Below are 27,011 nucleotides of genomic sequence, written 5' to 3'. Positions count from 1 at the left end.
GCCATACCATCTAATGGAGAGAAAAAAATTGCAATCAAACTTAATTACTCTTTGACATATAAGTTAATCAGAAACTGATTTCTCTGTGGTGCATAAGTTAACAACAAGTGGTAGGGCCATAAATATGTTTTAATTGGAAAAGACGTTTAAATTTATTTTAAACCTGGTTTTTTGAAGATACAGGGTATATAAGAAAATAATACTCTCTTTTGCTCATTAGATACATTTTAAAACAACCCATAAAATGGAATCTAATGGCCACTGATAAATTGTTCTCTATGTACCTAATAGCTTTAAATTTTAATTCTCTGTTGTATTTGACTGTATTCCATACATTTACAAACATATTGTTTAATGGACTCTGTCCGAACTGGCATCTGAGTAATCTCAATTTCTGTAATCTGGGTGAAACCCGTCTAATATGACACCCTTTGTATACTGACACATTTCGTCAATCCCCCTGAAATCCATTTTAGACTAAGTGCCCCATATTTTGACAGATTCAGTAGGACTCATACAAAATGCCATCACAAAGTATAGATAATAGATTTTTGGCTGGAAGCTGGAGCACTGGACAACCCTTTGCTAAATAAGGTCAAATCGGTTGAGTAAGGTGATCAATCAAGTATTTTTTTAGAAACCGAGTAGACGGGAAAGCAACACAGATGAAGTCACTGATCACCCATTGGCGTCGGATGCATTACAACAGATTCGGCTTCAGCTTCTGCTCTGACTTTTAATCTCCACAAGCATTCATTTAGAAAACATTAATCATTGCTCTAGTTACTTTTCTTCATCATCCATTCCATGCCCACCAAGGACTGAGCCTGTCTTGAATGTCAGTGTGGTATCTTGATAGGTCAGAACATGATGTGTTCTGGTTCTTGTATTATTTTCAGACTTTTGTTATAAGGGGTTTGGTTTATCATGAATTTTAAATGGATTTGCATGGGGGCGGGATTTAGCTCAGTCGATTGAATGCTCACCTGAGGTGATTGCATCATAGGATAGAACCACCTCGGTGAATTCATTCAACTGATTGGGGTTGTTTTTTCATTCCAACCAATGCACCACCACTGGTCAAAGTCTGGTATGTGTTTTCCTGTCTGTGGGAAAGTACATGTAAAAAATCCCTTGCTGCTAATGGAAAAATGTAGCAGGTTTCTTCTGATGACAAGTCAGAATTACCAAATGTTTGACATCCAGTAGCTGAAGATTAATTAATGAATGTGCTCTAGTGGTGTCATTAAACAAAACAAACGTTTAAATGGATTTGAGATTATAGGCTTCATTGTTGGTGTCCCCTAGGATGATCTTACTTTTCACACTAGACCAGCAGATTAAGGCGCAAATACCATTTTGTCTGTAATCTGTATACATTTGATACACATATATGTAATCTGTAATGCATAGTTTGTAACAATAATTTTTATGCAAATAGGTGGAGTACATTCCATTTATGCATTTCCATGTACGTATGTGAGTATGTGTCTGTTTATCTGATCACTGTGCATAATGGATTATGTATGTGCATAGAGGTTATGGACAAGTAGCATTTGCGTCTAAATGTCAGATTTCTTCCATGTGCATCAGTGATGTTCAAACTGGTTACTTAAAATACAACTGAACATTTTCATGGGTTTTTATTTTCATGGGTTACAAGGGTAAGTGGACAGCATTGACAGTGTCAATAAATCCTATAAAATATATTAATTTACCAATTTACCAGAATTCTGTACAGTACAATGTGTACATACAGATATGTATACTATGCTGGTATACTGAGCCAGCTTACTATATGCGTGAATGAAGCATGTCAAGCTCAGGATTAGCGTTAGGATCTGACTTATAAAACTTCTCATACAACCTTAATTGGCTTTATAAAAGAATCAAAGTTACATAGACTAAATTCTTAATATAATAAGCATTAAAAATAATAATAATAGAGACCAAAACATTATCCTTATCTATGTGTTTATTTATAGTCCTTCCACATGGAACACCTTTTATTACATACCTATTCAATCTTACTATAGTGATAAAGACATTTGAAATGTGTGGTATTTGTATCACACATAATATGTGCGATCTGGACCGGAACTTTTAAATGGGGAATTCCCTTTTTATTTTTAAGGCAGTTAGCACCTTTTATTTACTGATGTCATATATGATTTACAAATGACGTCAAACCGTATTTGAAACAGTACATAAGGCTGCCACAGAGTAGAATTCTGAACATTAAGCAAATCCATGAAAGGAATTTTGATCATAGATTTAACAGTGTTGTTATGATGTTAAATTAAAAAACATTTTTGTAAAATCATAAAAGTAGGTATGTAATAAATACATACGTTGTTTTCGCTTTCTCACTCGTTTATTTTGTGAAAGAACATAACGCTCGACCACTATGCAGTCTCATGGTATATATTCTTGTGCAAAATAAACTTGTGCAATAAATAGGAAATGAAAACAATGTATGTGAAGTTCTGTATATTTATCATACTATGGAATTTGCTACAAATTATGTATTTCTGAGCCAATTGTTTTCTAAATTGTACACAAAAATAGTGTTTTTTTGGTTAATTTGAAAACACTTTTACTTTGCTTCTTACGTCAAACCAAACTGAAATTATTTGCAATTTTTTTTTTTTTTGTAGGAGCATGGAAATGACTATATAGCCCTGTCCCACAAATACTAGTAGTTACGTGTGAATAGTTGAATCGTTACATTTCTTATATTCTTCACTGAATCCTGATTTGTCACATTTCCGGATTGCGATGGGAACTGTTCATCTGTGATATTATTCAGTTTGTGGTTCCATAGTATTTGAACCTTAATTCAGGTCACACCATTATGTAGAGTGACTTTGTGAAACACTGGTAAATGCAATTAGCCGACATTGATGGCATGAATAAATATACGTGCGTTAAAGAGCTTTAAATCAATAGTAATGAGATTGGTAATCTCTGCAGATGTGTCTCACTGTGTCTTCTGGTGACCCGATCTCCTCCATCGCTCTCTCACTTCGCTTTGTATGTCAGTCACTGTATCAGCACATCCTTTACAGGCCTCTGAAAATCATCACAATAGTTAGTTTGTTCAGCCCAGTCCTCATGGTGACCCATCTTTTGTTGGTACATTCAATTTAAAATATCACATATATGGTTTTGAAAGGTTAGACAAAATAAAATGGGTTACCTGCATCTTGTTTGGCATAATTAACCCAAAACTAGTTTACGCAAAATTTAAATTCTCGGAAGTAGGTAGGTCAGTCAGTCAGTCAGCTGGTCAGTCATATTTAAATTTTAAAAATACATGCATTTATTTTTTTATTATTACCTTACCCCCCCCCCTCCAACCCCCCCCCCAAAAAACAAAAAAAAACAACCCTAAAACAACCACTGCTGAAAATTAAAATTTGTTTTCTTTAATAAGCACATTGATTAACTGAAGACTGTTTTTACAAAGCTTCGTATGTCCAACATAATCCTATGTCCTGCAGAAATATTGTTGAATCTTACACCAGACCCGGCGCCCCTGTTCACCCGTTCTGCGTCCTTGATGGAAGATTCTCGATATACATCAAATACAACTCTGTCACTCTTGTCTCCTCCTTCTCTAAGAACCCTCTTTAGTGCAGCATTGGCTAAGTCATGGAATGTTTTATCGTTGCCTTCAAATTTCTGAATGATACTCATCGCATCTACAATACAGGATGACTATCAGGAAGTGTTTCAGCGACTGGAATCTTCTGCGCAGTGTCATTCATGAACTTTGCCTTGTCAGTTTTTCTAAGTGACCCATCTCCATTAACCAAAGCCCATGGTATTGGGCCGACTGGATGACTGAGAATTTGTTTCATGTCAAGTTCTCTACTCTGAGCAACAACAATTATGTTTCCAAACAAGTCTCTATCTGCTTTTCCCTTACACTTGACCTTTTTGGTGTGCAGATCACTGAACATTTTCAACTTTTGCTTTTTCATTGTTGCAAAGAAGTCCACTCGACTTGCTTCATCCTTTTCTAGATGATTTATTTTGAATTCCTGATATGCGACATCACCAATTTTGGAACCATTCACAAGATCACTAGCAATTTCCGTGGTTGCCATAGCTGCAGTTGCCAGATTCACAAGGTTGCCCTGATCCTCCCTGAAGGGTTAATCCAGCTGTTGTCCATTAGTCTGACCAATGCATGAATGTCAGCTTTATCCTTGAGTATCCTTGGTCATTGCAAATCTGGGTGAGTCAACCTAGAACTCCTAAGCCCCACCATCTCCCTGAGCTGTCTGAGGAAAATGATTCTGTACTCAGCATTGAGATAGTACTTTTGTACTTCACCAGGTTTCAGGCTAAAGCCCTTACTTCTGCCAGGGGCTTGAGCATTTTTGTTAACTGTCTCTGGGCATAGTAGAAAGGAGAAGGAATCTGGCATAATTCAGCCTATCAATAAGCAAAGCACCATGGAATCAAGGCCTTGATGGAGGCAAGGTGAAGCTGAAAATCTCCTTCCCTTGAAGAAAGCAGCAACTCGAGGGTAATAGGCTACCATGTCCACATACGACAACCAGAATGAAGACAGCTTGCCATTGTCATTTCTGAGAAGGTTTAGGTATTGTTGAAAGAGCTGTAGTATATGCACATATGATGACACTTGTTCCAACTTTTGCAACCTTTCTCCAGATATGTCCTCTGCAAAATCTTTAACAATAATCAGTGCTTGGGTCAGGTTATCCTTTTCATTATCCCCTAACCATGCTTCAAAGCCACCCCATGCTAGTCGTATGAGTGTCTCGTACATCAGTTTGTTTAGTGTAATTGCACGGTTGTACTTTCGACCACCCAGCACCCCAGATATCGAACCGTCCGCAATAACCCCAGATTCTGCAGCTACATCTCTCAACCCGGCATCACCAAAATACTTCCCTATTATTGCCAGCATGGTACATATTGTGTGGAAGACCCCCAATCGCAGGACAATGGGATTGAATATATCTTGGTGTTTCCATGCAACCTCCGAGGCTTTAGCGTAGAGTGCCTGATCAAATACACATACAGTCACATTTAGTCTCAAAGCGTGCATGATTTTCAGGGATCGATTCAGTACTTCATAGACAGTTGTCAAGTCTGTTGCAGAGACATTTACTGTTGGGAGGTAGGCAGTGTTGTCTTCTACAACTTCCCTGCCACACCGGAGTTTTATATTATATCCAATCCAACTACTGACACTTTGACATTCTGTGTTAGACAAACAAGACACCACCAATGCAATGTTCTTCAGGAGTGCAAGTACCAAGTATATATGGCCAAAGATGCAAAGATACTTAAAAATTGAACTAAATACAAAGGATTACAATCTACCTTCATTTGGTGAAAGTGAAACAGACAGCTAGTGTGATCTATTGACAATAGTTTGAATGGGGAGTAATCATTTTTTAAAGATCAGTTCAATGAAACTTTGATGGAATTTCAAGATTTCCACTAGCCTGTACCTGTTCAATCTGAAAACAAAAACTGAATTAGGGTGCTCAGACACAACCACGGGTGTTTATTATTACTTCTCATTGTTGTTTCCATACTTATATTTTAGGATGAGCTTGGTTGGTACCATCAAATCATAGAAAACTGAAAAGTGACCTTTTGACCTCTGATGACCTACTTTTATACATGCCAATACTAATTTTCTTAAAAAGACATCAGATGACAAGAGCACTTCATAATAAACAATTTGAATATTTAGTTGTTCTAATAGGGTGTTGTGTTAGTTAATGTTGCTGGTAAATTTGATATATCATAAAAGTATCAAATTTCTGTAAACCTGACCTTGTTTCCGTTTCAATATTTTTTTAGATGGCTGAACATGGGTGCCTTTAAATGGTTGTAAATTCCTTCTGACAGAGTTTTCAGCCATTTCTAGGCCTGATTTTGGCAAATGTCCCAATAGATGCTGAAATCCGCAAATTTTTACCTCGACCCAAAATCGGTGACCTTTTGACCTCTGATGACCTACTTTTGTGGTTAATTTGCATATTATGATATGTAATCATTAGAGGGCTTCATAACACACATTTTGAGTGGTGAATTGCTATGATAGGGTGAGTCTAAGGAAAGTTTTTTGAAATTAAGTTTTCCATCCCCCAAAATTTGCTTCGGAATTTTTCTGCACACTATTCAGTTTTCATGATGAAAATGACAGAAAGCTACTCAATACGAAGGCTATCACCTCATTTTATTATCTACATGCATAGACCTATCAAAAAAAACCTATGAGCCTCTGTCCCTCTGGGTGGTACCAAATTCTGGTCTGGCCCATGGACTAACATTGGAACAAATGGAGACAACATAAATTGCTTGATTAATATACAATGTCATGTACTGTGCAATATTACATGCACAGTAGCTGTCCAAATACTAGTATATACATGTATGGTTGATATAAACCATTAGTTTATACATAATTGTTTAAAATATAAAAAAACATTTTCTTAAATTGATATCTGATGGACCCAACAGTGTTTATGCAGACATTATTCAATTAATCATCAGCTATTTGATGTCAAACATTTGATAATTTTGACACATACATGTAGTCTTTAGAGGAAACTTGATACATTTTTCCTTTAGTAGCAGTAGATCTTTGATATGCAGTTTGCCACAGACAGGACAACACATGCCATGACTTGATTGGGCAGTGATTGGGATGTGAAAAATCCCAATGAGTCTGCATAGCGGGTCATTCATATGACCGTTGCACCTCAGCCAAGGGTTCTACTGACTGAGCTAGATCCAGATCTCAGACCATGGCTGTAAACAAAAGCGAGTCTGTGTGATTTGTTAAGGTGACTGCAGTCAATTAATCTGAGTGCTTCATTTCATTCCAACTGCTTTGCTAGAAAGGGTTGGGCACATAATGTTAAATGTTTGTATCAGGATGGAAACCAGTCATATCGTTTGTGGGTGCTTGTAGCCCAGGGCCCCGTTCCACGAAGCGATCTTAGCCCTAAGATTACCTTAGGCGCATAGCTACCCTATGCACTTAAGTTGATCTTAGGGCTAAGATCGCTTCGTGGAATTACAGCACAAACAGTGTATTATTTTCAGGGTGGTTAAGGCCCATGATCCTTGTTTTCAAGTACAGACCTTTTTTGTTTTGTTAAAATTAATGATGAGCTAATACAAACACTAGGATGGCCAGAAGTGCATTATTTTCTTCCAGAATTGATAATTAAAACAAAATGTAGTAAGTACTAATATGTAAATTTATGGTAAAAAAGAGTTATAACAGCTGAAAGTATTTTATGTGCACTGCCTAATAATGAATGAATGAATGAAAAATACATCGGTGCCTAATAATGAATGAACGAATGAATATTTAACGACACCCCAGCACGAAAAATACATTGGTGCCTAATAATGAATGAATGAATGAATGTTTAAGGACACCCCAGCACGAAAAATACATCGGTGCCTAATAATGAGGGCCAACAGCTTTAATGCAGTCATAATTACAGGTCTCTTGAGCATGTGCTAATATATTTTCCTTTCACAAAAAAAGAAGATACCAGAACATTATAATTAATAAAATGTTAGTTAAGGGGCTGTTAAATAATTAGATAACACTCCAGGGGGTTGGGGTGTCACAAGATACATTACAAAATGTTATTGGGGAAGATGTAATGTTTACAAAACAATTGGCGCATTTTTATTTATAAAGTAAATTACATAAATTACAGCCAGTCATTGCTGTTTTGTTCATTAATGGATGGCTATCTATCTAGTATTTATTTCCAAAACAAAGAAACAAGTATAAAAAGAAAATGTAAGAATATTGGTAAAATTATGGCAGGAGGATATATAAAAAAGAAGCCATATTGCATAATTGTTGAACAGTTCCTAACCAGAGAATAAAGCAAATAAAGCATCTTGCAGTGAGTAGCTACGGAGCCAGCTCCACAATGTAGATCTATAACCATTGACTATTAGCTGCACTGCATTCAAATCATGAAAAAAAACAGAGGTATCGTGAAACATTCATTTCCTGTTAGTTTGGATCATCTCTGTAAATACATACTGTCGGTGTTATCCATCGTTCTCTGATTTATATCATTACATGAATACACTGGAACATTTAGCCATTATACACGTAATGGTTGATAGTCACAGCCATTTCACTTAATGACTGCAAGTTTTAGCCAGTAGGCCTTTAAAAAAAATTTACTTGGTTTATGAAATTTTTCACTTAAAACCTTGGATTGATGGTAAAAATAGTTTATACAGGGTAAGAGATTTAATTTTGTTTTTAGTTATGATTTTTTTTATATGCCTGTTATATCATAATATGGCATTGTCTATCTATCTGTATGTCCATCTATCTGTCTGTCCTACTGTTAACTAGTTTGGGCCATATCTTCATCAGCAGTTCATACAGGATAATCAAACCTTGCATGCAAGTACAGCTTGGGATGATGGTGTGTCACATACCATTACCAGGTCACTGTGACCCATTTTTCATGGATTACTGCACATTAAATAAAATGGTTAACTGGGCTGTATCTTTTTCTCTTTGTATAGGTACAAAATACAGTGTTCTCGCTGGGTGAAAATTAAAGGACGGCAGCCGCGTGGCACCACACCTTTAAACCCCCCCCCCCCCCAAAAAAAAAAACCCACGATAAGCAAAGCATAAAAAAAAACCGGGGGGGGGGGGGGAGGGGAGGGGGTAGAAGCTTGGTTACCATATATTGTTGTGTTTTGGTCAACTTTGTGGAAAGACATTCTCCTTATTTAGCCTCTCAGTATTTGGTACAAAAAAGTTGATATACGAAAGCCGACTGATCTTTTTATTGAACCGAAGATGATGTTGGTCTGACATTCACGGGCAGTTCCGGGTTTACTGAACTGATCAAAGTTTTAATATTATTATTTTAATAAAGATTTCAAGATATATAAAAAACAATAAAGCTGTTTGTAAAGTGATTCCCAAATATGGGATAAAAAAACAACAACCCCATATTCATCGAATGAATCGATCACTTTGATATCACCAGCAGTTTGTTTCGTTTTTGTAAAGGCACCCAAGATAAATGATTTTAATGATAAACACTACCACTTCCGTTGTTTTTATAAGCAGTGATATGCCCGCAAAAATTAAAAGTTTATAATATTTTATAAAGAATTGCTGAATAAACAGAATGACAGAAATGACAAAAAGTGAAAATCACCAGGTACAACCAATTATATCTGCAATTGAGGACAAAATATCAGACGATAATGACCATTCTGATCACGTGACAAATTTGGTGCCAAATAAGTGGTTTCACAGTCGGAGATTGCCGAATCCATAAAAAATAAAATGTTTTCATTACTCAAATAAAATATAACTTTTATTGTGTGTATCAAACATACAAATAATAATAATAATAATAATAATAATAATAAAATTATTTATTTTCAGAGGGTAAACACATTCAGTACAAGGTGACTGGTCTCCCATGAGGCCCTCTCTAATCTATACATGATATTATACATACATACATTCAAAGAAACAACATCAACATACATGTAATATGTATAGCATGAGGAACAATAGCACATATTATGAATATTTAAATAATATTTAAATCAATTTGTTAAGAAACTTGAGTCAACGATAACTCCATACATCATAATTATTGTAACAAACACATCAAAATCAACAAATGGATACAGGTATGGGACAAAATAGAGGCTGTTAATATACTGTTAAATAACATTACAGTAACTGTCGTAATTTTTCGTCGATTGCTTTTTGTACACACAACTCGGCTTGTTTCCTTTGATGTCCAATGTGCAGACTGATCGTTGTTTTTTTTATGTGTGAAAAAAAGTGTGCATTTGGAAATAGCGGAGATAGGTGCTGTGAAATATAGTTGGGTGCGGGAAAATAAAGAGGGGCGCTGAAAAATAAAGGATGGTGGCAGAACGTGAAAGGAGGGCGGCAAAATGCAATAGCAGAGTGGGCCGCCCCACTTAAATGGAGCAGTGAGAACACTGAAAAGTAATAATAACAATGACACCTAATAGCTTCTATAAAATCATAAAATACTGTCTAAAACCTTTTGACTTTAAAACTATCAAATTTTTCTTACAAGATTCCACCAATTTGATGCAAGAGTATTTAAAAATAATAAAAACCTAATAGTAAGTTTATGATGAATTTATTTTCTGGGTATTAAGCAATTTCATCATTTTTCACCTTTTCTTCTCCATTCATCAAACATCATAATGCTTTATTAAGATGATGGGTGGGATCTAGCTCAGTCGGTAGAGCGCTTGGCTGAGGTGCCTACATGGTAGGATCAAATCACCATAGTGGACCCATTCTCTTATTGGGTTATTTCGCTATCTCAATCAGTGCTCCATGACTGGTATAACAAAGGCTGTGGTATGTGCTGTCCTGTCTGTGGGAAAGTGCATATAAAAGATCTAAAACCTAATGGAAAAACGTAGCATGTTTCCTCGAAGTGTAAAAATTACTAAGTGTTTGATATTCAATAGCCGATGATTAATAAATCATTGTGCTCTAGTGGTGTTGTTAAACAAAATAAACTTTAAGTTTAACTTTATTCAGATTATATTGGAATCAGTTCTGACTTCTAAAAAACATTGTGTGAAACTAAGACTGAAATGTGTTGGACTTAAAAATAAAATGTCATGTTTCTATTGTTATTCAGTATATAAACATAAGTCTGTGGCAACACGTCTTAATAATTCATTAGATACACATTATTTGTAGATCGCATTAAGATTATAAATATTCAGAAACCTAGACACCGTCTGTACCATGTGACGATCACGACTCGGATCGAAATGCAGTGTTATATGAAATGTTACCAACACCAAAATGTTTTACGTAGTCCCTGCATGCATCTCTTCATTTGCATACAAATTGCAGCATGATTATATCAAGTAAAAAAACCCGATACCACCAGTCTCGGTGGCACCTCTGTGTGACCCACACAAAAAACAGATCTGTATTGGTAAATACTGCGGAAATCAGTTTGGGTAACAAAATGTCTGAAAGAAAAAACGTTTATGACAGCACTGGGTGATGTGATAATTATTTCCAAGTCATGTGATGTCAGTTTTGTTATTACAGTCGGTACAAGCTATTTATGATCACTTTTATAGTTACCAAGTAAGAAATATGGCCACTTTGAGTATACAAGTGTTTGTAGTATACCCTGTAGAATTGGATATTTATTTACAACTGGTATTATTATAGCCATTTGCAAAAGTAATTATATGGGAGATGATTGTGTGTAATACATCTAGCAAATGAGTTCTACAGGTGGTCCATGGGTGCTGTAGGAAAATAATAAACTGGCTGCAGGGCATGTCTAAACATAATGGGCCGAATTTACAAAGCCTGTCTATGTGTTACACGCGTGTAACTACATACATTTACAATGCTTAAACACATGCATTTAATAAAAACAGGCTTCATAAATCCGGCCCCATGTGATCTGGCAGGTTCTTGAAATACTGTTTAAATGCCTAGTATCTGAAAACAATACTGAATGTAGTATAATAAATAATTGACTGACTGCAAGACATGCATGGTGTAAGCATATTGTGATCTGGCAGTACCTTGGAATATACTGTGTAAGTACCTATCATCTGAGAACAGCACTGAAATGTAGTATAAAAATAATTGACTGACTGCAAGAAATTGTATTAGCATATTGTGATCTGGCAGTACCTTGGAATATACTGTGTAAGTACCTATCATCTGAGAACAGCACTGAAATGTAGTATAAAAATAATTGACTGACTGCAAGACATTGTATTAGCATATTGTGATCTAGCAGTATCTTGGAATATACTGTGTAAGTACCTATCATATGAGAACAGCACTGAAATGTAGTATTAAATTAATTGACTGACTGCAAGAAATTGTATTAGCATATTGTGATCTAGCAGTATCTTGGAATATACTGTGTAAGTACCTATCATCTGAGAACAGCACTGAAATGTAGTATAAAATTAATTGACTGACTGCAAGACATTGTATTGACATTGTATCATCGAGTACTGTGTCAGTACCTTTCATCTGAAGAATGATGTATAACAATAATTGACTGACTGCAAGCCATAATGTGATCTAGTGGTGGATGAAATCTGAAAACAGCACTGATTGTAGTAAAAAAAAGAATTGACATTCTGCAAGACATTGCATTGGTATAATGTCTTCTGACACTATCTTGGAATACTGCTGTGGCAGTGTGGGTACCAGTCCTCTGACGACAAGGAAGCACTATCAGTGATATACAGAGTGTTTCACCATGACTGCTGTCTCCAGATGGATTAAGCTGTCTGCATGATGTTGACTACAGAAAGTTGTTTACTCCAATATTTGTATGTAGGAAAATCAGCACAAATAATTAATCATTGCTGCCATGTTCATGGCTTCCAGATTTCTAAGCTGTTCTGTGGCAAGGAAGCAGCCTAATCTCTTGTCAAATGTTCCTCTCACTCATACATTGGCATAGCCAAGATTTTATATTGGGGTGAGTGTGGGGTGGGGTGGGGGTGGGGCACCCATACTGTGTATGAGACATGTCATGATGTAACCGGCAAATATAAAAGATGGTGCTTTCATATGATGTTTGAATTGGCATAGGTAATGGTCGTTACACTAAGTTCCTTTCAGAAAATATCCCATTATCATGTTTATAACAACTCTGATAACGACCATTTACTAAAACAAAAGATGATTAATTTCCATAAAATTTTCATTTTTAATCTTTTGTCAAACAAGTGTACAGAATCACACAGCAGGCAAAGCATTACGTGAGTTCTATACAGTATTTTGCAATCGATACAGATATGTTGAATTCATTTGATAAACCACAATGTTCTAATACAGGGGTGCAGAAAGTACTCACCCGCTCGCCAAATGTGATGGATGAGTTAAAAAATGCAACTACCAGTCCGACGGGCGATCTCTCTTTTTCTGACTGACTTATAGTGGCTTGTTTATGTTGAAAGTATATTGCTGGTGTATTTTGAATGGATTGTTCTGTTCAAGACTTGCGGGATGTCACTTGAAATTTGTAAATCTATATGAAAGAAAGGTGAATTTTTTTATATCAGAATATTAAACTTTTGTATTGATTTGTCAATCAAGGTATGGGCCTTGATTTCTTTTGCCATGTGATGTTAATCATTTACCAAGGGCACTTAATAATATATCATCTGAGGTGAAAACAGTGTACATTACAATATTTCTAAACAGTAATATTGTTCTATAGGCTGGTGGACTAGTAGAAATTCTGGCGGGCTAGTAAATTTTACTTGGTTCTATAGAAATATTTTACCCCTGTAATATATTGGTAACATTAATTTACATTTATTAGACTACTTGGGCCAAATTTACAAAGTCTATTTATGTCTTACATGCTTTACAATGCTTTATAAATATTAAAAAAAACAGGCTTTGTAAATTCGTTCCCCGTTTTCTTGCTACCAAGGCTTCTATGACATATATACAGTCAAATATTAAAAACTATACAGCAAATCATTTGCATAATGAATTTATTTTGTGTGGGTTTTTTTCAGATTATTTGGCTGCCTTGGGCTTTTGTCTGCTGATCATGATAGTGGCCGAATCCCCCTCGATGTATCAAGAATGGACTGTACAGACGATCAACTGGTGTCACCAGAGAGGCTTCCCGGACAGCAAGACTGCCATCTTTGATTTCTTCACAGGCCGCTACCTTGCCCCTCAGTGCTGCACTGTAGGCTGGGAGTGGGAGGAATTCACTACTGTTGGGAAAACTGTTGCTTTCACTATACGGGTGAGTGATTAGATATTGACACTGTTTATTTCTCTGTAAGGAGACTTATTAGATATTAAGACTGTCTATTTCACTATAACATATTGACACTGTTGCTTTTGCTGCAAAGATTAGTTAAGATATTGACACTTGATTTCATGACCAGAGTGAGTGATTAGATATTGACACTGTTTATTTCTCTGTAAGAAGACTTATTAGATATTAAGACTGTCTATTTCACTATAAGATATTGACACTTGATTTCATGACCAGAGTGAGTGATTAGATATTGACACTGTTTATTTCTCTGTAAGAAGACTTATTAGATATTAAGACTGTCTATTTCACTATAAGATATTGACACTTGATTTCATGATCATGAGTGATTGTTTATTTCTCTGTGACTTATTAGATATTAAGACTGTCTATTTCACTATAAGATATTGACACTTGATTTCATGATCAGAGTGAGTAATTGGATATTGACACTGTTGATGTCACTATCAAGATGAGTGGTTAGATATTGACACTGTTGATTTCACTTTCAAGGTGAGTGGTTAGATATTGACACTGTTGATTTCACTATAAGAGTGAGTGGTTAGATATTGACACTGTTGATTTCACTATCAGGGTGAGTGGTTAGATATTGACACTGTTGATTTTACTATCAAGATGAGTGGTTAGATATTGACACTGTTGATTTCACTATCAAGGTGAGTGGTTAGATATTGACACTGTTAATTCATTTAACTGTAATTTTTTCACAACTACCAATGAAACCAATTCCAGCTAAAATTGGTGGGAAGCTTCTTTGACAAACAAAATAATACATTTGCTCATTTTGACACCCACCAACTCCTGCCCCAACCACCACCCCACCCCACCCCCACCCCCCCAAAAAAAAGAAAAGAAAAAAAAGAAAAAAAAAGAAAGGAAAATGGATGTTGTGCTCTCCATAAGTTTAGTCGACAATTTACTCAGGTGACCATTTAGGCCCATGGGCCTCTTGTTTTCCTACATATTTTACCAGTTTTGTGTAAAGCATCTGTTACTAAGATTTATTTTTAAACTGGTGCCTTTTATAACAATATTCTTCTATTTTTATAAAACTCAAGATCCATATATATGTATATAAAACCTCTTCAATTTAATTGGGGAAAGGAATCAATGTCACTGAATTTTTAACATGAGCTTAATTATATCAAAACAACATATTTCTTTTAATGCCACAATTTAATTATGTTTTGTGGTCTTTTGTAAGTAATTTGCATTTAAGATATCTTTAGCATATGGAAACAACAATACATTCACAAAATAAATCCTGTTTAAGAAAAAGGAAGAAAAAAAAAGAAAAAAAAAGAACAGTCATTTAGATGGTTTATGAACATGACCTTTAAGCATTATTGATTTGCTTTGTGTCTTGGTTATGGGATGATTTTCACAAATGGTAAATTTTTGGGAAATTATTTGTCTCAGTTTCAAAGGGCCTGATGATAGCTGACGTACTAAGAACTTGATGTGCTATTAACGGCATCCCCGGATTGGATAGGCAATTTTTAGATGTGACATTTCTGAAAAGCATTGTATTAGCATAGTAACCAACTGAGTTAGTAATGCAGATTGTAATTTGTTTTATTAAATGTAATTTTCTAGTAATATGCATGTATTTTGTGGCCTGTTTATGGCTGGTATAAATGCATTCCTGACGTTGATCAGTAATGGAGAACATGATTAGTGTATAAATAAATATGAAAGTGAGTACTCATCTGTAATGCAAATGTGATGACCCTAATTGTTTGATGAAAAGTACATGTTTATGGCGATTTTGAATGGAAAACTATGTCAGTAGGGTAATGCTACCTATTTATGTAACTACATCTGAATGACTAAACTGTATTCCTTGATCAAAATCATATCTCTGCAAAAGGCAGAGTCGAAAGGTTGTTTTAATCAAAGCCATGATTGCTTCCATGAATCACTATCGGGGCCCGTGCTTATAAAACCTTTATACAGTCCAGACTCAATCGCTAATGATGTAACACACATACAATTTGTATGACGTTGCCATGTCATTTATGTCTCAGACTCTATTAGTGTCTAGAGTCTAGACTCTAAGAGTTTTATACGCATCAGACCAGGTGCTCCTCCTTAGGAGGACTGCCACTCCCATAGGAGAGCAGAAAACATGTTCTGTCCTTTCTTTGTAAAAAGTACTAATAGAAGACTTGATGCATTCAGCTAATAGTTATTATGGGATCTAGCTCAGTTGATAAAGTGCTCACTGCGAGTGCTCTGAAGGTGGTAGGATCGAATCCCATCAGTAACTCCATTGTTTTTTCCTGTCCCAACCAGGAACACAGAGCTGTACGTCATAAGACTTTACAACTGATAAACTTAAATTTCATCTATGTAAAAATCTGCACAAACAGCACAGCTTACAGCCAGTGTCATCTGAGCATCTAGAAAATGAAACAACATTAATAAAAACTGTTATAAAGAAATATTACATGTAATAAAAATTTCATGTTTTGATGTGGTCTTTTAACTGAGAAACTTCAAACAAGTTTAGAAAATAATTAATTTTTAGATGTGTTTTCACATTATATTTTTATTTTTGAATCAATAAAAGGATGACAAAATGTCACTGAGAATAACGTGTTAGCTTGTCTTTGAAGGATATATAGACCGGCCTCGGTGGCGTCGTGGCAGGCCATCGGTCTACAGGCTGGTAGGTACTGGGTTCGGATCCCAGTCGAGGCATGGGATTTTTAATCCAGATACCGACTCCAAACCCTGAGTGAGTGCTCCGCAAGGCTCAATGGGTAGGTGTAAAACCACTTGCACCGACCAGTGATCCATAACTGGTTCAACAAAGGCCATGGTTTGTGCTATCCTGCCTGTGGGAAGCGCAAATAAAAGATCCCTTGCTGCCTGTCGTAAAGAAGAGTAGCCTATGTGGCGACAGCGGGTTTCCTCTAAAAACAGTGTCAGAATGACCATATGTTTGACGTCCAATAGCCGATGATAAGATTAAAAATCAATGTGCTCTAGTGGCGTCGTTAAATAAAACAAACTTTACTTTTTTTTTTGAAGGATATATAGGTGCAGAATTGAAAATTAATTAAATTAAATGTCTTTCTTATCCTGTCTTTTCCAGGCAGTCACATCACATTAGTTTTAGTCAGTTTAATATAATTTTTAAAAGTTCATGTTATATACATATAGTTTTTTTTTACAGACCCAAAGTAATCATTTTATTTTGATGTAAACTGTTCAGTATTGTTAAAACCAGTGTTAAAATTGATTATTGTACAATATTCTCGTGTTGTTTAACTGTCAGGATGTTTTGTAGTTCAGAACACGTTAATTGATCACAAACATTTAAACATTTACTCATCTCCAAATAAAAAAAATAAAAAATTGGATTGAGGGATTTGTACTTTTTTGTTGTGTAGGTATTACTTTCTGACCTGATGTAATATAACTAATAAAAAATGTGTTAAATGTATCATTAAATAAATAATGTATTTATTTCTGTTTCCTGATGGAGGAAATAACAGCGGTGACATTTGAGTTTTGTGTTTAGCTCCATTTTTCATAAGTTAAAGGTCAGTGAAATTTGGTTTATAGTTGACCTACATGTATGGATGTTCATCCCAACACATGTGAATTTTGTTTTAAAGTAATTATCAAAGATAACAATTCAAAATATTGTGTTTATTTGTTTATTGGCTGAATTGGTTGAATTGGCCACGGCTTAATTTAAGGTTACCACCCGAAAATAGGGCATTTGGGCAACCCAAATATAAATAAATGGACACAAATAGATAAATAGATAAATTGAGCAACAGTGTACACTGGAACCAGATATACACATGTCGAAAATATGCAAATAAATCATCAATGAAAATATAGCAAAATCCAATTCAAATAAAATCCAAATAAATAAATACATAAATAAATAAATGGTACTGTTGTTGAGCAAGAAACTGCCGGTTCGTTATATAGTAAATATGATTAAACACTCATCCTCTTAATATAAAACAACACTCCAAAATGCCTTGTAGGCTGACCAAGAAACTACATGGAACTGGTTTCTTTTTCTTTTTTCTTTTTTTGTACATCATAAATAAACAAATCTTCATAAGATTCCACTCCTAACAAACACAATCTATTTTCATATAACAAGTTTTCTTCCAGGTTAAAAAACCAGAGAAAAAACTTGTTGAGAGAAAGACTGGAAAACCTTTGGAAAATATATATTTATGTAAATAATTAAATCATGAATATTTGGCTGTTACTGGTTCAGACGCAAGCTAGAATGAACTATGCACACACATGCTTCTCCTTACAGACATATATCGCATGTGTAGCCTCATTTTGCTCATAAATATTCATGTCCACTCTTAAACGAGTATGAACCTAACAAACATATTTTCCTGATTTACTGTGTACCGCAGAAAAATGTCATTATTAAAAATTATCTTTCGTGCGCAATGTTCAGTATTGTCTAGATTTAATAATGCGAGTGATCACACATTTAGCCGTGATGATTTCGATTTGAACAGTCTTCATACAGTACACTAGAATATCCAATCTGAAATTATAAAATAACACACCAGCAGCAAAACAGCAAACAATTTAAATGTAGAGGGTTATAAGGAGGGAGGGTTTCATTTTTTTATAAATACTCGGCCAACACTTGAAATGTTTTACGTTTAAAACTTTAAACAACTAACTTACGTCATACCTCAATATGACATCACTTATAACAATGTGATGTAACGTCACAATTGACAGCACACAAACCTTAATAATTTGTTATTTTAAGCCTCTGAATATGCATTTATTACAATAACTAAGAGTCAATAAAACAATTTAATTGGCAAATAATTATATGTTGTTACTTTGATAACTTCATTTAATAGAAAGATTAAATGTTATTAATTAAAACAACTTTTAGTGTCATCTATAGATATTCATCACAATGCATGTAAATGTTTTTAATTAAATTAAAATTTTAATTGAATTTAAGATATATATATTTTTTAAACATACATGAGATGAACATCCACAAATGGCACTATAAACCAAATTTCATTGATGCATCTGTCAGTGACATTGAATAAGTTGATGGTAAGAAATATTTTAATTCTGCAGAATTCTTATTTCAATCTTTGTTTTTCTTTTCCTTTTCTTTTAAACTTAATGCAGAAATAACTACACATATTGTACCTCAATAATTGGTACAATTTGCACACCTGCCCCTCTCTCCAGAATATAGGTTCAAATAACTTGGTTATTACCAAAGAAAGAGTAGAAATGTAAAATTCGTAGAAATCTACATGTACATATCATTTATATTGCACACATCACAATAGTTCTGTTCTGGTATGTTTGTATATATGCAAGGTGCAGGATTTAGCTCAGTGGGTTGAGTGCTTGCTTGAGGTGCTTGCATCACAGGATCGAACAACCTTGGTGGATCCATTCAGTTGCTTGTTTTTTTTCTCTCATTCCAACCAGTGCACCACAACTGGACAAAGGCCGTGGTATGTACTTTCCAGTCTGTGGGAAAGTGCATATAAAAGATCCCTTGCTACATTAGGAAAAATGTAGCGGGTTTCCTCTGATGATGATGAATCAGAATTACCAAATGTTTGACATCCAATAGCCGATGATTAATTAATCAATGTGCTCAAGTGGTGTCGTTAAACAAAACAAACTTTTTGTATACATGCAAATTTAGTATAATGAATGAATGAATGAATGAATGTTTAACGACACCCCAGCACGAAAAATACATCGGCTATTGGGTGTCAAACTATGGTAATGCAAATAAATAAAGTGATGATCAACATCAATATAAAAATTTAAGGTTTAAACAAAAACAGTGTAAAGAACTGTGCAAAAATACAAATACAAATATCACAGAATTTTACGGACACCGAATTTTACTCTAAACTTCAATTTGTGCTGTATTGGCCATTCTCAAAGAGAATGTTACACCCCTGCACCACGGTGAGGTTACAGCACACGCAGGGGAATTTAGTATAAAGAACAGTCTCTAGGGCACATTAACTGACGAAATGCAAAATGCCACTGCATTCTGTGAAATGAGATGGACATCAGTGTATTAGCTGCTATGAATTATTCAGACACTATCAAGCTTTCTCTTGACAATGACCATGACTGTTACTTGGAGACAAAGGTTATGTATCAAGTGCAAAAGAGTAACACCCATTATTTTCAAGCAGTGCATGAGTAAGAGCTATTATTTTCAAGCTGAGTATAAAATGTGTGCATTTCCATATTAACGGTCAATCTGTGTGAAGTTTTAAAATATTCAGTATTGTGGAAATTCAGGTGTTTTAGAGTAATGGCAGAAAATTGTATCAGATTGATATAATATACATTTATATAAGACAGGGAAAGAATATCTCTCCTGTTTAACTACTGGGTAGCCTATATTCTGCCTCAGACATTATGTCAGTGTTACAGCACATATTCATGCAAGTACAAAAATGTATGGTGTTTATTATCAAAATTGTTAATATAAAAATAAACAAAATGCAAGAAATATTTTTAATACACAATTTGAGTACATGATAAATTACAAAATGAGTTAATATTTAAAATTGGTAATCAGGATATATCTTTTTTTATAATATACTAAAAACAAATATATAGATGAAGAATTTTTTTTCTCAATCCATCCGTCCATCCATCCGTCCATCCATCCATCCATCCATCCATCCATCCATCTTTTCTGTCCATCCATCTTTTCTGTCCATCCATCCATTTTTTCTGTCCATCCATCCATCTTTTCTATACAACCATCCATCCCATTAATTTATCCCATTAATCTGTCCCATCCATCCATCAGTCGGTCCGTCGGTCAATCCATCCATCCATCCATCCATCCATCCATCCATCCATCCATCCATCCATCCAAATGACCAGTTAGTCCCAACCTCCCTCCCTTTCCCCTCCCTCCTTGCCTCCTTCCATCCCTCCCTGCCTCAATCCATCCATCTATCCAACACTTGTATTTTATTTTTCAGTTTTACCAGAAGAACTGGAAGCCGTACCCGATATCTAACGCGGACAGCGTGCTGGTTGAGATCATGCACCAGGGTGTGAAGGTTGCCACGACGATGGAGTACGGCAGCGTGGAGCCCACCAACGCCAACCTCGCACGCGTCTCCTTCACGGTGCACAAATCAGGAGAGTACAAGATATCTGTGATGATCGGAGCCAGGCACATCAAAGGAAGTCCATTTTCTAAGTTCTTTGAGCCAGGTAACTCATTACATCATCTGAAGCTCAGTGCTATTAATGGTTTTGAATTACTTTTGTGTTTGTTTGTTTTTTAATTAAAATCGTAACCTACTCTACCAACACAATATCTTGGGACGCAGTTTCCAGAGAACTCTTGGGATGTGCTGAACACATCTCTTGAACTTTCAGTTGATAGTGACACATGCCAGCTGGTTGATTGATTGATAACTCAATGATAGAGAACTTGTTAAGTCATAGGATCAATCCACAGTAGTGCGTCCAGTGGGCTATTTTCTGTTCTTATCAGTGCTCCCCAAAGGCTGTGATATATTCAGTTCTGACTGTGAAAGTACATATAAACTATCTCTAATGGAAAGGAGTAGCCTGTGTAGCAATAGGGTGTTTAATCTCTCATTCTGTAGACAGAATTTTACAATGATTATATAAAATCTTGTGGTGTCATTAAACAAAACAAAGTTTAATTGAAATATAATAGTAATCACTGTGCCAAGACGTCAGTAAGCTGATCATTCCCTTTGAACATTGTTCCTATTATCAATACCAATAACTTAAAATCTTTCAAATGTTAAATTTGGATTTGTAAACACAGTTGACAACAAATTAACTTTGAAATAGAAATGACAAAAAATTAAAATAATACTATGTTGAATTAGATTTTTATAGCAAAAGAAAAGCTATTTGAATTTATTTTGTAAATTCTACAAAACAGCATAGTGTTTTTTGTTATTAAAGGGATGTTTACATGGTGCAGTTTTTTTTTTTTTAACAAATGTCTGAGTCAAGTAATGTCCGATGTGTTTAATCTGTCAGAAGATATCAGTTGCATTTGGAAGGTCACAAATATAAAGCATTGCTCTAGGTCAGCTTGTTTTATGGCAAGAAAACATCAATAGCACTTGAAGGATACAAATTAAAGTGTTTCTTTGTGCCGGTCTGCATTCCATTCCATTGGTGAACGTTTCATACAAAAACTAGCACCAAGAAAGTAATAAGATAAATGGTCCAGAATGCCAGTAGCATGCAGGAAGTCTGTAAACTCCTTTTATTGGCGTACAAGATATTGGAACCCTTGTCAGTTTGTGTAGAATCTATTAAACATGACAGGTTGAACTTACATGAGGCATAAACTTGATAGACCCAATCAGACATTGGAATGATCAATATTCATCACGGCAATCAGTGGAGTGCAAAATTTGTATTCATATCAATGCCTCATTGAGAGAAACAGCAACAATTGGTGAGACTCATCAATTGCCGATATTACCCTCATGAACTTTCGCTTTCCCTGGATGAAGCAATTTGCTGTTTTTGCCACGTCTTGACTTTAGTATTGATTTTCCAAAATAAAGTTCGTTTTGCAATTTGTGTTTACATAGGCACTTTTGCAAATATCACGCAGTTTAGGTTTCGCTCTCCAGCATGCTGGGCAGGAAGGTGTTCAGTTTGAGTTGTAAAAGTTGTTGTGACATGTCTGCTGCTTCCGTGTATCCTTGCACTACGAGTCCATTGAAATTCTGTCCTCCTGCTGGCAAACCTGGTTGCAGATGTATGTGAGCATTCTTTGAATTGATTTCACTCATTTTGTCAAAGATAATTTAGTTAATATGCAACTCTGTAAAGACATTCTAAATCTAATTGTAATGCAGATAATTGGCTTTATTTATGAGTGTGTTGTTTGGATCTTTTCTTATGAGAATTGTGAAATTTATATGATTGCTATAAATGATCGATTACCTCTATAGTCAGAAGTACAGTGTATCTAGTGAGAGTTGCTCGAGTAACTTGAGCAAACAATATATTCAATGTGTCTGCAAGTAAAAGTAATCTTTGATCTTTACACACTGATTCAGGTTTAGAATAAATGGATACAAACATCATGGCGAATAATAATGTGTATACCAATATCATATCAGCATCACCAATTTGAAACAGATAATCTTGTGATGTGATGTGACTTTAGAATTACAATTATCAGTGATCATAAACTGTCTGTCTTAAGGTCTATGAATGAGATTCTTATAACTGTGGTTGTTTTTCTCAATGTGGCACTCTAGCTTCCAGAAGAGATATCAGGGATGATTATTCTGTCCAAAATAATACCTTTGACTTTTAGTTCACTAGCTAACATTCAAGTGCCAAACAAATCCCTCACAACAAAGACTGGCAAACTTAAAATACTTTTAATCTAAAACAGTATGATATCATTAATTACATCTTCATCATTCAAAAAAGGTAGTATCGTATTTGTTGTATAAGTATACATGTATTACATTTTCGTTGTGTCTTAAATTTGTTGACTGCACTAGTCCACATATTACACCAAAATTAGACCATCACGAAAAAAGTAAAGTTTGTTTTATTTAACAACGCCACTAGAGCACATTGATTTTTTATCTTATCATCGGCTATTGGACGTCAAACATATGATCATTCTGACACTGTTTTTTAGAGGAAACCCACTGTCACCACATAGGTTACTCTTTTATGACAGGCAGCGAGGGATCTTTTATTTGCGCTTCCCACAGGCAGGATAGCACAAACCATGGCCTTTGTTGAACCAGTTATGGATCACTTGCGGAGCACTCACTCAGGGTTTGGAGTTGGTATCTGGATTAAAAATCCCATGCCTCGACTGGGATCCGAACCCAGTACCTACCAGCCTGTAGACCGATGACCTAACCATGACGCCACTGAGGCCATCATGAATAAAAGTGATTTTACTGTATTTTAGTTCCAGTTGTTTTGAAAAAATTGATTTGTGCAATTTGTTATAATTATTTGTTCAAGTACATTTGATGCAAGTAAAATGAATGAATGGATGAATGGTTAATGACACCACAGCGTGAAAAATACATCAGCTATTAGCTGTCAAAATATGGTAAATTGATGCAAGTAAAAACAAAGTTAGTCAGAATGATATCAGAATTAATGGTTCAGTCTTCTCCAGTATTTGTTTCACATCACTCGGACTTATTAAGGTCAAATAAGCTAGAGCGGTATCAGAATTTATTGATCAACACGAGTACATCTACATGGATGTATCCACTATAATATTTATTTCAGATTTAATTGATACATGTACATAATACTGATGTGGTAAAATAAACTAGACGGATTATATTCCAGTTTATTGCTAAACCTACTGTAATATAATTTCAGATTTGATGGATGCTAAATAATACTGATATAGTAAAATAAAACTAGATGGATTGTATTCTAGTTTATTGCTAAACCTACTGTAATATTTATTTCAGATGTATTTAATACTATATATATACTGATATAATAAAGTAAAAATATTGATATTCATTGCTTATCCTGGTGTAATATTCATTTCATCTACAGTTGATATTACTTATACATGCTCTAAAATAAAATGTTAACAGGACACATGCTTAAAACACTTAAAGACCACACTTGATGAAGTTTAAAGTTAAAATGTTAACAGGACACATGCTTAAAACACTTAAAGACCACACTTGATGAAGTTTAAAGTTAAAATGTTAACAGGACACATGCTTAAAACACTTAAAGACCACACTTGATGAAGTTTAAAGTTAAAATGTTAACAGGACACATGCTTAAAACACTTAAAGACCACACTTGATGAAGTTTAAAGTTAAAATGTTAACAGGACACATGCTTAAAACACTTAAAGACCACACTTGATGAAGTTTAAAGTTAAAATGTTAACAGGACACATGCTTAAAACACTTAAAGACCACACTTGATGAAGTTTAAAGTTAAAATGTTAACAGGACACATGCTTAAAACACTTAAAGACCACACTTGATGAAGTTTAAAGTTAAAATGTTAACAGGACACATGCTTAAAACACTTAAAGACCACACTTGATGAAGTTTAAAGTTAAAATGTTAACAGGACACATGCTTAAAACACTTAAAGACCACACTTGATGAAGTTTAAAGTTAAAATGTTAACAGGACACATGCTTAAAACACTTAAAGACCACACTTGATGAAGTTTAAAGTTAAAATGTTAACAGGACACATGCTTAAAACACTTAAAGACCACACTTGATGAAGTTTAAAGTTAAAATGTTAACAGGACACATGCTTAAAACACTTAAAGACCACACTTGATGAAGTTTAAAGTTAAAATGTTAACAGGACACATGCTTAAAACACTTAAAGACCACACTTGATGAAGTTTAAAGTTAAAATGTTAACAGGACACATGCTTAAAACACTTAAAGACCACACTTGATGAAGTTTAAAGTTAAAATGTTAACAGGACACATGCTTAAAACACTTAAAGACCACACTTGATGAAGTTTAAAGTTAAAATGTTAACAGGACACATGCTTAAAACACTTAAAGACCACACTTGATGAAGTTTAAAGTTAAAATGTTAACAGGACACATGCTTAAAACACTTAAAGACCACACTTGATGAAGTTTAAAGTTAAAATGTTAACAGGACACATGCTTAAAACACTTAAAGACCACACTTGATGAAGTTTAAAGTTAAAATGTTAACAGGACACATGCTTAAAACACTTAAAGACCACACTTGATGAAGTTTAAAGTTAAAATGTTAACAGGACACATGCTTAAAACACTTAAAGACCACACTTGATGAAGTTTAAAGTTAAAATGTTAACAGGACACATGCTTAAAACACTTAAAGACCACACTTGATGAAGTTTAAAGTTAAAATGTTAACAGGACACATGCTTAAAACACTTAAAGACCACACTTGATGAAGTTTAAAGTTAAAATGTTAACAGGACACATGCTTAAAACACTTAAAGACCACACTTGATGAAGTTTAAAGTTAAAATGTTAACAGGACACATGCTTAAAACACTTAAAGACCACACTTGATGAAGTTTAAAGTTAAAATGTTAACAGGACACATGCTTAAAACACTTAAAGACCACACTTGATGAAGTTTAAAGTTAAAATGTTAACAGGACACATGCTTAAAACACTTAAAGACCACACTTGATGAAGTTTAAAGTTAAAATGTTAACAGGACACATGCTTAAAACACTTAAAGACCACACTTGATGAAGTTTAAAGTTAAAATGTTAACAGGACACATGCTTAAAACACTTAAAGACCACACTTGATGAAGTTTAAAGTTAAAATGTTAACAGGACACATGCTTAAAACACTTAAAGACCACACTTGATGAAGTTTAAAGTTAAAATGTTAACAGGACACATGCTTAAAACACTTAAAGACCACACTTGATGAAGTTTAAAGTTAAAATGTTAACAGGACACATGCTTAAAACACTTAAAGACCACACTTGATGAAGTTTAAAGTTAAAATGTTTTGTTTATGACACCACATTAATTTATTAATCGTTGGCTATTGGATGTCAGACATAGGAAACCCGCAAGGAGTCTTTCTCTTTTTTTCTTGCCCACTGGATTGAATTAGCCAGGTTTTGCATGGTGCTAGATAAATATGTCTGACTCTAGGGCTTGACGATTACAAAATGCTCCTAACATTGATTGACATATAACTCTTCTCCCCCCCCCCCCCCCCCCCAAATTCTTTTGAAATGCTTATTTGCCAAGTTGCCAATTCATGTTGAATCATTGTTTTAAAAATATTTAAACAGTTAGCAAACCTTAGCTTACAAAATTAATGCTTTGTTCTGTAATTAAATGGGCAAGAAAAGAATCAATAATTATTTTTGTGCCTTGGGTTGGAATTGCCATGTACATGTGTATCAACACCTCACAATGGTGATTGATTCTATTAACATGCACTTTGACACAGATAGGACAGCACATACCACAGTCTTTGATATACCAGTTGTGGGGTGCTGGTTATGATGGAAAAAAGCCCAATCAGCTCAGGCAGGCGCTGTACCGGTTGAGCTAGATCCAGCACTGCCATGTTGTTTAATATCCTG

At 34.8% G+C, this 27,011-nt stretch overlaps 1 protein-coding gene across 2 annotated transcripts in view; it reads left to right on the top strand.

Moving 5' to 3' along the window:
• LOC121371700 (apoptosis-resistant E3 ubiquitin protein ligase 1-like) overlaps positions 1 to 27,011 on the top strand; it is a 109,744-nt gene that overhangs the window by 54,818 nt on the left and 27,915 nt on the right. For both annotated transcript variants that reach the window (XM_041497790.1, XM_041497789.1), the window contains 2 exons: positions 13,600 to 13,838; positions 20,882 to 21,119. In XM_041497790.1, the coding sequence (XP_041353724.1) occupies positions 13,600 to 13,838; positions 20,882 to 21,119 (477 nt within the window). The remainder of the gene's footprint in view (positions 1 to 13,599; positions 13,839 to 20,881; positions 21,120 to 27,011) is intronic.

This window comes from Gigantopelta aegis, chromosome 4 (genome assembly GCF_016097555.1).
Source record: "Gigantopelta aegis isolate Gae_Host chromosome 4, Gae_host_genome, whole genome shotgun sequence".
NCBI lineage: Eukaryota > Metazoa > Mollusca > Gastropoda > Neomphalida > Peltospiridae > Gigantopelta > Gigantopelta aegis.
Note: the sequence above shows the minus strand (reverse complement) of the source record. Positions and strands in the feature narration are given on the sequence as shown.